The sequence below is a fragment of the Chelonia mydas genome, chromosome 7, assembly GCF_015237465.2.
Source record: "Chelonia mydas isolate rCheMyd1 chromosome 7, rCheMyd1.pri.v2, whole genome shotgun sequence".
In the NCBI taxonomy this organism is placed as follows: Eukaryota; Metazoa; Chordata; order Testudines; family Cheloniidae; genus Chelonia; species Chelonia mydas.
The window spans coordinates 111,174,462-111,187,251 of NC_057853.1; the positions used below are offsets into that span (position 1 = coordinate 111,174,462).

A 12,790-nucleotide genomic window follows, 5' to 3' on the forward strand; every position below is an offset into this window, starting at 1 on the left:
AGCACACTGAAAATAGCAGGAAGAGGAGTTTAATGGAAGTACTGAATGGTTCGTTGCTTGTCACTGCTCTGAGTGGAGGTGGGAAATGTCCTATAGCAGAGTAGGAAATGTTTAGGAAACAGTTGGAGAGACTGGTTGAAATTCATCCTGTGTAAACAGGAAAAAAGGGGCAAGAGAGGCCAGTGTGGCTAAGTAGGGATGTAGGGGTTAGTTAAAACAATGGGAAAACTTCTGTCTCTTAAGAGGACAGTTGTAAAACTAAGCAAGACACAGGATGGGAACAACTAAAGAAACCCCTACAATGCTGATCACTGGGTTTCCAGAAGTACTTTGACTAAGTTCATCGGGGCAGGATTGCTGTTGTGTTCTGTATTTGTACAAAGCCTGGTACAATAGGGTCCTTGTCTGTGAATGAGGTCCCTAGGGGCTAGCACAATACAAATAATAGTAACTAACGAGAAAGGGTCCTCACAGAGTTTTGAAGGAGATTGAATGTGAAATAAGTGCACTCAGAAGGAGACTAGGAATATTGGGTATAAGGAATGGCAGATCTGGCAAACAGCCATTTTACTAACAGTCAGATTGATGGGAAGCTAATAAGCATGACTGGATCCGAGAGCAGAAGAAAGGGAGAACTGTGGAAAAGGAGACTAGGTCCCTAATCCTGCCAGTGTTTATGTGCATGATGAACTTTCGGCTCTTAGTCCTGCATTGACTCCAGTGCAATATCTCCTGTGCTTAAAGTTAAGCACCTGTGTACATGTTTGCAGGACTGGGGCCTAAACTTGGAAAGCAGGCTCCACTAACTACACTTGGTATGAAAAGATACAATGGAGAAAGTTGCTCAATAGGACGGGTGAACTAGTATACAGTGAATTAGCAGATCACAGAATGTATTTTTAAGGACCAAACAGGGAGGTGAGACTTAGAAACATTGCAAGAGAATAACACTATTTCTAAGTGACCGTTTCCTGGCAACTTCTGATTCCCTAAAGTAATTATGAAAGCCCCTTTTTCTTGATGTACAAACTTCTGTCTGTTACATTCCAGAGAAAGTATAGGGATAGAGAGAGGGAAAAAAAAGACTGTAGTTTCTCTGAAACTCGCAATCTGTTTGTACTTACTAGAAAAAATAAATCAAAAAGACAAATCTTTGGCCAGAACCAGAAGGTGAGTAATGAGGAAGATGCCCAGAATTACACCTCGGCTATTTAACCTTGTTCCTTGTGCTTTGTAATAAAAACAATCGCTTACCATGGCAACTGCAACAACTTTCTACATATGACCATATGACTCCACTCAAGCAGCAGTATGAAATGTCAGAGTTTTAAAGGGAATAAAATGTTTCTCATTAACAGCCTGATTTTCCCATTTAATTCTTGGTGTTTGGGGGTTTTTGTTGGTTTTTTTTTTTTTGGCTAAAGTAAATAAATTTTTCTCTTGGTTACGTTATGGGAGGAGCAGAAGGGCAGCTGCGGCATCTTAGAAATTTCTGTTCTCTTTTCCTGTGATATGGAATTTTGTAGCTACTGAGCGGGTCCAAGGTCCCGCTGAAAAAATATGCTCAGATTTGCTAGGGAGAGAGAGAGAGAGGTATCCCTCAGTGTCATCTGCTCTCCATTGTAGACTGCTGCATTTAATCTAACTCTTTAATTTTCCTGGTACCTGTTCCAAGTCCTTGATTCCCCCAGTGTCCCCAAATGCATGAGTTTCTTTGATAGGATTCCTAAAACACATCTCAAATCAGGTGTAAGCTGAGGAATGCTCTATTCAGCCTGTTTTTTTAATAGTGCCCCGTTAGATTGCTCACTATAAAGTAAAAGCTAAAAGGACCCTGGGAAAGTGACTGCTACTTAGCCGAAGGCTCCCTTCAGGAAGTATCTGCTGAGAGATAAGAAAGCCCGACTGAGCAGATATTTCCTGTATGAGATCTGTGAGCCACACTGTCTGGTTTCTTTTTCTCTCCAGTGCTCCTTTGGTTCTGTGTCACAGCCAACAAGCGACAGGAACAAGTTTACCAAGAGTTTAATAGTTCAGTGGCATTAGAGTAAAATACCCCACTGCATTCAGCCAGAATCACCCACCAGCCAGCAAATTGCTTCATGCTTTAGGGAGCTCCTTTACTTTGCATCTGGTTTGAGAATATTGTTGTAGATTTTTGATTTTTCAGGAGGAGGCAATGTGGGCTTTGATTTCTTCAAAGAGAAATCTTGGGCCTGATCTAGAACCCATTAAAGTCAGTGGGAGTATTTCCATTGACTTCAGTGGGCTTTGTATCAGGCTCCTGGCACATTGATTTTTAGTTCAGGAAAATTTAGTTTAACGCCTTTAACAATGTGCATACTGCTTCCTAGACTAAGGAGGAATTATCATGCATGGAAGAGCATTGGTAGCTTTTTTAGAGTAGGATCATCGAAAAGGAGACCAGGGAGATTTTTGGCTCAATAAATGGGTTTCTGATTTATGGAGGTTTGAACTCAGATACCTGATGACACTGAATGAATTTCTTGATCCACACTGCCCTACCTGGAGGTAATGTCACTTGGATATTGATGAAGTGCCAGAAGCTGCCATTCAATTTATAATTGTACTCACTTTGTACTGGTGTAAGTAACTACACAGGATTTAAGTTTCAAACATCAGAGGCATTGTAGAGTGGAATTTCAGCCTGACTTTCACCTGCAACTATTGCACCTAAATTGTGTTGCGTGGATTGTGAACTATGCCAAGGGAGAGAGTTTTCTGTCCCTCTACAGTCCAGTGCTGGACCCAATTCTACACTCATTTACACTGATGTAGTTCCAGTGACTCAGGCCCCGATACAGTGAGCGATAGCAGGTGGGTAAGCCGCTGTGCAGCCCACTTGCATACTACAGGATTGGAATCTTGCTCCGCACCAGCGGGACTGCAAGAGGTTTGGCCATTTGTCAAATAATGTTTTTCAATAGGGACATTGACAAGAATATCCTGGAGTGCTCCTACAATGCCTCTGGGAGATGCTTTTTTTTTTTTTTTGTTCATTATTGTCAATCTTTTTTTTCCCCACAGTGTGCCTTAAAACTAAGAAACTCCCTTTTCCCACACACCACCCTCCCAAAAGAGAAACCAGGCCTGCATCACAAGGTTGTGAAATTTCCTGGAATGCTGGAGTTTGCATTTACATTATTCAACTTTTTGATTCATTTGAAGACAAATGAATCTTTCTGCCTTTTAATAATAATCTAAATTCTCAGTGTTAGGCCTGCAGACAGATCACTTACAAGTGAACATTTGTTTTACAGCCTACAAGAACATCATCTGAAAGTATTTATTCCAGACCAGGTTCCAGTATTCCTGGCTCACCAGGCCATACTATCTATGTAAGTATAATTTTCTATTTATAAGCCATTGCTCCCTTGATGACGAGATAGAGGCTGGGATTTCCAATACCCTCTAAGGGTTTTAGAAGACCAGTTCCCATTAAAACTAACGGGAATTGGATGCACTGGTTCCATAGGCATCTTTGTGGCATCTCAGATGGAATGTTTGCGTAGCACAGTTGTAAGCTACAGGGTGCCAAAGTTGTTAACCCAGAGTTGATGCAGCTGTCAGGTGTAGTAAATGGCATACCCGTTTGCTTTGTGAAAACTGACAAATTCAGAGCCTTATTCCCCTTCTAGTGGGTAAAAGAAAAAGGGGGGGGGGCAAAAGGGCTAAGAACCTCAAAACAATTACTGCATAATAGAGTACTGTGTATGTGCATTACTGCCTCTACTCGCCAGAATTGGACAGCTCGGCATTGTGTGTCATGGGCCCTTTGCTGCTAGGGTAACCCACGCTAGGAGAATCTGTCTTCCCTCTGGTGGCTGAGCTACATAAGAAGTGTATAGGTGTGCTCTGCTTCCACCTAAGGAACTTCTTTAGTCCAAGTTCTTTAAGTGCTGAGGTCTCAGGTTCAAAGCTCACTGGCAGCCCAAGCAGGGTCAGTTTCATTCAAACATAATGGAAATTCATCTTTGTCCCAGATGAGAGGGGCCTGTGCTGCTAGGACAAGACAATTTGGAGGAAAGGGCCACTACCTATAGAAGAAAGATGAGCCCTACCCCTTCTCGTAGATTATAACTTGCCTCCGATGGCTTACACATCCACTAATAGGCTCATAGTTAGCCACAAAAGGCTGTGGACGTCTGTCAACAGTCATTCAGTGCAGCGGAGAGCAGCTTGGCTTTCGCAGTGTTGTATAGTAACTTGCTTTGCTGCACTTTGGCATTTCTCTGACGTTTCCTGCATCTTGGGCTAGTCTACACTAGAAAGATTTGCTACTTTAGTTATACCAGGATAGCAAAAGCAGGAACCCCTGCTCCCCAGTGTGGGTGCAGTTACACCAGCAGAAAAGTGCTTTTACCCGTATAGCTTATTCCAGTTAGGAAGTGAAATAAGCCATCCTGGTATCAGGCATCATTTTTCTGGTACCACTGTGTCCACGCTAGGATTTGGTTATGTAGGAAGTTACTGTACTTCTCAGCATGCAGCCGCTGGGGGCATATTGCCCTAAATCCTGGAACTTATGGAGTTTCTGCTATGCTCAATAAAGCTTGCCACTAGAACAGAGATTTTGGTCCTAGGGGGAAGATTTCTTGTCAAAAAACAGAAGTGTTGAGCATCTATCTGTTGTTACCTTTACAGTGCTAAATATGGGGCCATCCTCTAGAATTTTTGCTATGCTACTCTAGTTTGATGGGTTTTGTATTCACAGAATAGTATGAGAGCCCTGTAATCCCTTCCTGAAGGGCCTCTTTTCTTCAGGACTTTAGATGATCTTGCTGGATACATAGATTTCCCGGTGGATCCTTTTGTTCCCATGAGGCTCCCATAGTATCCGAGAAATTAGAGATGGAAAAGCTCTATTAAATCATCACCAAACTAGGAGTGTCCCAATATTTTTAAAAGAACGTGAGTCCTTCTCTGTTTTTATTTATCTTTCTTAATTGGAACTTACCCAGGTATCTGAGTACAGCAGATGTCTCTTTCCTTTTTCTGGCTAGAGAAGTCCCTGCATCCAAAAGGGGCTATCTTCTTAATCTGTGCTATTCATATTCCAAGCCTAAGAAACAGGGATGTGTGTCAAAGGAATACCTAGGGGCATAACAGGGTGCATGCTGTGTTTTAAGACATACAGGGCACAGATCTACTGATGGCGTGCACGGTATGTGGAAAAATTGACCAAGGGGTCCGATCCAGTATTCACTCAAGGAAGTGCTAGTTTTGCCATGCATTTTACTGCAGAAGGAGCAGTCAGTAAATTAGACCTGTTACACAGTGCTGGTTTGAAACCATAGAGTAAAATCTGGAGTGTTGTCAGCATGCTGACATGTGCAGCTTCATAGCTTTAGGCCAGCTTATGAAACTCACTCCTTGTTGTCTGCAGTCGGAGGCCAATTCAGTGTCAGTGCTGTACATTGGTATAAAAATGTCTGTTTTACCTTGCACTGCGTTAACAATGTCCTGACACCTTCTCAACTCATTAGTGTGTGTGTGTATTTAAGAGCTAAAAGTGCTTAGGTCATTTTTGTTACAGTCAAACAAGTTTCAGGTAGTTTTTGGAGAAATCGTTGTTTAACCATTTAAAGTATTATTTTTAAAAAAATAATTTTAAAATGCAGCATTTTGTGAGCTCTAACTCAAGGGATTGCATGGGAACCACCATGCCAAATGGGCTAGAATGAGAGATGGATGGCTAAATGCTATACAGCTCTGAAAATTTTTGTCAGCCTTTAGCGTGGGTGGAAATGAATCTGAGTAGAAACTGACCAACCTAATTTTACTATTCAGCTTAGTGAAATACAAAAGGTGTAAACACAGCATAAGAGACGAAAAGGAAACTAGATGTTTAAAGCTTATTCAGTTTCAATACTTCAAGGTGTTTCCATAATGCAGGTAAGAACTGACAATGTTTTTTTTTTTTAAATCTCAACGCTCTCTCCTTTTAACCAAGGAAATATAAAAACAAATGGCAGCTTTCCTTTGTCTTTTTGGTGTATTTCTTCACAGCACTTTCTTCTTCATGTTAGTGAGTGAGCAGCTCTCTTTGGAGCTTATTTCCAAGGTTGGCTCTCTAGGTGCAAACTAGCCATGAAATCACACTGTGGAATGGATGTCAAAGTGTTTGACATCTTATCAACATCTCATAGCCAGGCTCGCAGATACTGTGGTGATGGGTGTCAAATAAAAATGTAGATATATGGGGATAGTTCTGAAGACATCATGCACCATTTTATTGCTGCGTTTTGCAAGCTGGAGTCTTATTTGCCTTCTGTTTCATTTTAGGATGTTCTTTTCTCTAATGTAATGAGGGTTGGAAGCAGCTTTCCATCTTCAGAATACCATATTCAATCCTCTCAACACCTGTGTGAGCTAGGAAGCCGGTATTATTTATCCACATTTTGCAGGTGGGGAAAAGCTGAAGCAGAGAGGTGAAGTGACTTGCCCAAGGCCATTCAGTGGGTCATTTGCAGAGCTGGGATTTTGATTTGAGGACTAGGAACCATGAGCTCCTATGTTCAGTCTATTTAGACCATGCTGCTTCTTGCCTAAACTCTCAAAATAAACATTCTGTGCTATTAAAGGAGACATGATGCTGAAGAAGAGTCAATCACTTCATACGTTAATGGAGTGGCAAGAAGGGTTTTCTTTAAGTGCATTGTGAAAGCAAATTCCCCCAAAGAATGAACTGTATAAAATAGAAATTACTAGTGCATTTGTGTGTGTTAATTTATCTTCTGTCTTTGACCTTCAGGCAAAAGTAGACAATGAGATCCTTGATTACAAGGATTTAGCAGCTATTCCCAAAGTCAAGGCCATTTATGACATTGAACGTCCAGACCTAATTACTTATGAACCATTCTACACTTCCGCCTACGAGGAGAGACAGGAGAGACAGAGTCTTGGAGAGGTAATGAATTCATGAGCGACCCGTTCTGTTATACGGTAGCATTCAAAGTTGGCTACGCTTCTACCCTCTTTTGAACCCGTTTGTAACTGACGCTATTCAATGCCGTTGTTGCTGCTGTTCAGTCCAAGGGCTTGCATCTATCTGGTCCATGTTTAAAGGAAGGAACTGTGATGTTGACTCGTACCTCACATCTCCTCGTGTGGCCAGCTGCAGAAATAAGTGTATGGCTGCTCTGTATAGCTCACCTTCAGTTAACACCAGCATCTAACTAAGGGCTGGCGGGGTGTGGTTCTTCCTCCATGTATATTCGTAACTCACACTGACTGTCTGATGGCTGCTTACAAGCTCAGTGCATGAGGCAAACACAACTCCGGTGCTGTGTCACGTACGAAGTATATCACTTTAATGCACTGATGTTCCCAGTGGGTCGCCAGGGTGCTAAATGAATATTACAGCAGTATGGCAACGAAGAGGGTTAACAGCACTGGGATTCTGACACACACATCTCATGGGGAAATAGAGGCCCAAAGCATTGTTTCCAGATGTGGGATAGATCCAGGTGAGGTGCTAATCATTTACATAGATATATCCAGGAAGGTGCATTGGCTTGCTCTATAGAAGCAGTTGCTTTCTGCTTTAATTGATGTATCTGCCATTTGATAGCAAGCCTTATATCCTGCATCAAAAAGAGTATCTGGTCTCTCTTCTGAAAGTTGTGCTTCAAAGGGTGCAGGTTTCTTTCTGTTTCTCCAGGTGATCTTCCCTGCTCATAATTGCCCCGTGGTGGTATTGCCTTCCCGAGTCCCAATACTTTTGATTCTAAGTAGATTGGTCATTTCATGCCTTCCGAGGGAGTAAAAGGCACTTTCAGAAATGAAGATCTAAACAGATAGTGGGCCCAAATCTGCTCAGTTCCACCCTGGCAATTCCTATGGTCCCTTGTGTGTATTTGAGTGCAGCATTTGGCCCATTGTTTCTGAAAGTCTCAGAGCCTTAGGAGGAACCAGCCTTTCACAATCAAAGAAATTGTGTAAGTGCTCAGCATACATGCTACTGCTTCTCTCAGCAATTTTCATGCCAACCCTTGGCAGAGCATCTACTTCTTCCTTCTCTAACAACATGGAGGAAATGAGCCTGAACTGAACTGAACCTTATTTGTCTTATGAGTGTGTGAAAGGGGATGGGGTGGAAAGATTATATAAATTATTCACATTGGGGGAGACTTTTTCTGAGGCACTAGTGGCATTTGGGCACCCAACTCCATGTCTTTGAAAATCTCCCCCATTAAGAAATCAATCTGCCTGCCAGTGAATGGGTGAGCTGGAACATGCTGACCATTATAACTAAGGACCCCAGTTTTCTCACTGTTGTATTTGCCATTTACATAGTTCACAGGGGCTGTTCTCTTCATATATGTGTACCATTAAACTACAACAGTGGTTGAGAGCGCAGGGAAAGGACAGCTCAGAAACTTGGTAATGAATTACAGAACCTTGCACTTCCAGTCCAGGTTGGTGGTGAATCTAACTGATGGCTAATTAGAGGTGTGTGTGAAATGAATGGTGGTTTCTGACTCCAGATCCCAGTAGACATGAGCCCTCCTTGCAAAAACCACCATCAGAATCAACACCAGTTTGTCCCCTGATGGTCACAGAAGAGAGACCTGAATGGACTAGGGGAAATGAAGAACCCTCTCCCCTTGGAGGTGGTGACATCCCATCACTTTTGATGCTCTTTGACAAAGCAGCATGGTGGAAGCTTGTTTGCAGCTGCCCTCATGGTACCTATTATGGATAAATAAGAGACTTCAGAAAAGTCTCTTCAATCCAGTGCTTTTCAGCAGCACTAAATTCACTTACATTTTTTAAAAAGAAAAGTAATAGAAAGAATACAGAAATAGGGAGGCAGCATTGGCTAGTGGCTAGGGTACCAGCCTGGGAGTCAGGAGACCCGGGTTCTGCCACTGACTTCTGTGTGACCTTCGGCAAATCGCTTCACTCTTTATGCCTCTGTTTCTCCTCCCAGCCCTTGTCTGTCTTCTCTCTTTAGATTGTAAGCTCTTCAGGGTAGGAGCCGGCTCTTGCTATGTGTTAATACAGTGTCAAACACAGTAAGATCCTAATCTTGGCCAGGGCCTGTAGGTAATAGTGTTAAATAAATCCTGTCCTTAAGATATAAGAGAAGATACATACAGACATGGAGAGGAATTGCACTCTATATGAAAAAAAAGTTTATACTCTGTATGTAAATTAATTATACATATTTCCAGTCAACCATATCCCTCTTTGTGGAGTGTTTGCATAGCATTTTAGTCATCAGTAAATGTTATGTGAATGTGTGAACAAAGATTGATTTATATTCTAAAAAAATGTTCAATTAACGAACTTAGTTAAAATTTAGTTGTCAGCCAGCCAGATAGTCTAGCATACTGGCTTTTACTCACTCAGGGCTAAAGACTCTGGTACTGAATTGAGTACACCTCGCATTCACTTCATTTAGAATAGTGCTCAATTAAGGACCACAGCATTTGGCCCTAAGAAAGAAGTGATTTCCATTTGTACATCAATGACATGCCCTTAATTGAAGGTTTGGCAAACATTATGCTTCCAAGATAATGTGGCATCACATTTCACAGTAAACCTCATTTGCCATGCAGCTCTATGCGCTTTGGGCACAGTAAATATTTTTGGAGACATCTTATGGGTAGTGAAAACACATTCATCAACACTCTGGCTTTTGAGGTAGACACTAACAACCACAGTCTCGATAAATATTTATCACACAGAATAACTAATTAAATTAAACATGCTGCTAAATTGACTTTAGGATTTAGGTGTGATTAATACATGTTCACACTGAAATCTACATTCAATCAAAGCTGTTTACTGAAGTGATCTCAAACACTTTGCATTGTAAAAAGAAAAGGAGTACTTGTGGCACCTTAGAGACTAACCAGTTTATTTGAGCATGAGCTTTCGTGAGCTACAGCTCACTTCATCTCTAAGGTGCCACAAGTACTCCTTTTCTTTTTACGAATACAGACTAACACGGCTGTTACTCTGAAACTTTGCATTGTGCATTCCTCGTTTTTCTTCGAGCAATTGCTTACGTCCATTCATCTTCGGTGCATGTGCTCGCCACATGCACTGGTGCCGGATGTTTTTCCCCTCAGCAGTATCCGTAGGGGACGGCTCTGGCGCTCCCTGGAGTGGCGCGCATACGCCGCAGAGTATAGGGTACTGCCGGCCCCCTCCGCCCTCAGTTCCTTCGTGCTGCCAGTGACAATGCATGGAACTGTTGCTGCTTCAGCTAGCAATGTTGCTTCTCGTTCGTTCAAACCCATTTACCTCTTATATGTTGTTGTCTATAGTTTCCCTCTAGTTTTATTTTCCCTATTTGTTAAAGACTTAGTAGGTCCCAAACGGGACTTCGCCTCAGGATGGTGCATGCCCTGGTCCCCAGGCTTTAAGCACTGTGATCGCTGTAAAAGGCCCGTGCCCATTAGCAACCCACATAACAGTTGTTTATGGTGCTTGGGCAAAGGTCACATTATTGATAAGTGCAGAATCTGCAAGTCCTTCAAGCCCAGGATGAAGAAGGAGTGGGACATTTGCTTGAAGGCACTCCTTATGGAGTCTGCCCTTACCCCGATGCCGGAGCAGCACTCCGATTGGGCGCCAAGCACCGTGACCTCAGTGCGCAGCTTCCCACAGGTACCGTCTGCATGGCACTGGTCCCCTTCCATGGCTCCAGCCAAGAAGCCCAGGAAGACAGGGCGAGGAAGGTCTCCAGCTTCCTGCAAGGGAAAGGACAAGTCTGGGGTGGATCAAGGGCCTGTCTCAGGCACCTCTTCACCCCCTTCGGGATCGCTCGACCTGAGCAGGGGCCCGAGGTGTAGCTCAACCCGCTCCCCGCCAGCTACCCCAGATATCGACGGAGGTCCTCGTCGGCTCCGGGTGTCATCCACACCGGAGGCCCTGCAAGCAATGCAAGAGATTATGTCCCTCCCGGTGCCGCCCACTGCGGGGTCTCGGTCAGGGAGTAAACCCGTGATTAGACCACCACAGTCTCCACCTTTATGGCAACGCTCCCTGTCGCGGGGGACATCCTGCCAATGGTCGCCCTCTTGCAGCCATCACGCTTCTTGACCGTGATAGGCAGAAGCTTCACAGCCCCATCCGGTCTCCGGACCTCGGACATGGGAAGGAAGGCTCGAGGTGCAGCTTGCCGGTAACCGGGCGCAGACCTCTGTAGGCATGCACTCCCTGGAAGGACTCTCAAGTTGGTGCCGGAATCTGCGCGGCACCGGTACCGTTCCAGGGACAGGTCAAGGGACTGATGGTACCGTTCCCCGGACCGTCGCTGATTCCCCAGTGCAGCATCACCGTGCGGCTTCACACCAAGCCCGCTCTGGTTCCCAGTCCTGCTCGACATCCCAGTACCACTCGTTGAGCATGAGGCATAGATTGCCAGCCCGGGGCCTTTGCGGATTTGCTGAGCGCCGCCGGTTGCCGAGGCCCCAATCCGGGTGCCTGTCAAGGTCAGCCAGATCCAACTCTGGGAGGAGTGACTGGTACCAATCGGGAGAGAGCCACCACTCAGCCCCATCTTGGTTGCAGGGGAGTGACCACTCCGACTTTAGCTCAGGTTTGAAGCGAGGTTCCCTAGCTGCAGGACAAGCTACGATACCTATGGTGCAGACTACGTTGACGGCACCGCAGTCTTAAACTCCGTGGCTCGCACAGTGGTACCCATGGAGGTTCACTCAGCCCTCCTGGGCCGCCCACTCGGTATCCGGTATCAGAGAGATCAGCTACCTCCCTCTCCATTTCAGCTGCAGGCACCCTGGAGGCACAGGAGGAAGTGGGTGAGCAAGCTGTCGGACCACCTCTGGTTGTGGAGGACCCTTTGCACCAGCTTTCTCCTCCTCGTCACCAGATGAGACTATAGTGGGGCCACTCTACCAGTTCCCCAGGATAATGCTAAGGTGTATCAGGAATTGTTAAAGGGGGTCAGTTCGTGGTCCTTCCATTTGGCTTAGCAACAGCACTACAGGTATTTACCAAGTGCATGTTGGTGGTGGTGGCTTACCTCAGACGTCAGGGTGTCCAGATCTACCCGTACCTCGACGACTGGCTCATCAAGGGCAACTCCAGGTCCAAGGGGACGTCGCGGTGCTGCTGGCCATGCGCCGTTGCCTCGGCCTGTTGGTAAATGACAAAAAATCCCTGTTACTTCCGGTACAGAGAATAGAGTTCATTGGAGCAGTGCTCGACTCCACCTGGGCCACTGCATTCCTGCCACTGGAGAGATTCAGGGCACTGACGGACCTCATCGCAGAAGTCTCCATGTTTCCCCTGACCACAGCCAGGGTTTGCCTGCATCTGCTAGTTACATGGCAGTGTGTACATATGTGGTGCACCATGACAGGCTCCGGATGCGACCCCTGCAGCAATGGCTGCCGACGGTCTAATCCCAGTCCAGGGACCACCTGGAGAAGGTCATCACCTTCTGTACTTACCTCGCTACATTGTTGGACCGATCCCAGGAAAGTCCTGTAAGGAGTTCCCCTCAACAGCACTCCTCACTCAGTTGAGTTGGTTTCGGACGCCTCGGACCTCAGCTGGGGGACCCATCTCAGCACTCTCCATACCCAAAGTATGTGGTCCCCAGAGGAATTGACGCTACATATAAATGTCAAAGACCTCAGGGCGGTGCGCAGAGCATGCATGGTTTTCCTACTTCACCGGTTGGGCAGAGTGATCAGAGTCCTCACAGACAACACAGCCTTGATGTTCTACATCAACAGGCACGGCGGAGTGTGATCCTTGGCTCTCTGCCAAGAGGCACTCCGTCTCT

At 45.0% G+C, this 12,790-nt stretch overlaps 1 protein-coding gene across 7 annotated transcripts in view; it reads left to right on the top strand.

The window, feature by feature from the left end:
* Nucleotides 1-12,790, top strand: part of ABLIM1 (actin binding LIM protein 1) — a 307,714-nt gene that overhangs the window by 245,584 nt on the left and 49,340 nt on the right. For all 7 annotated transcript variants that reach the window (XM_043550680.1, XM_043550675.1, XM_043550677.1 and 4 more), the window contains 2 exons: nt 3,282-3,359; nt 6,776-6,931. In XM_043550680.1, coding sequence (XP_043406615.1) covers nt 3,282-3,359; nt 6,776-6,931 — 234 coding nt within the window. The remainder of the gene's footprint in view (nt 1-3,281; nt 3,360-6,775; nt 6,932-12,790) is intronic.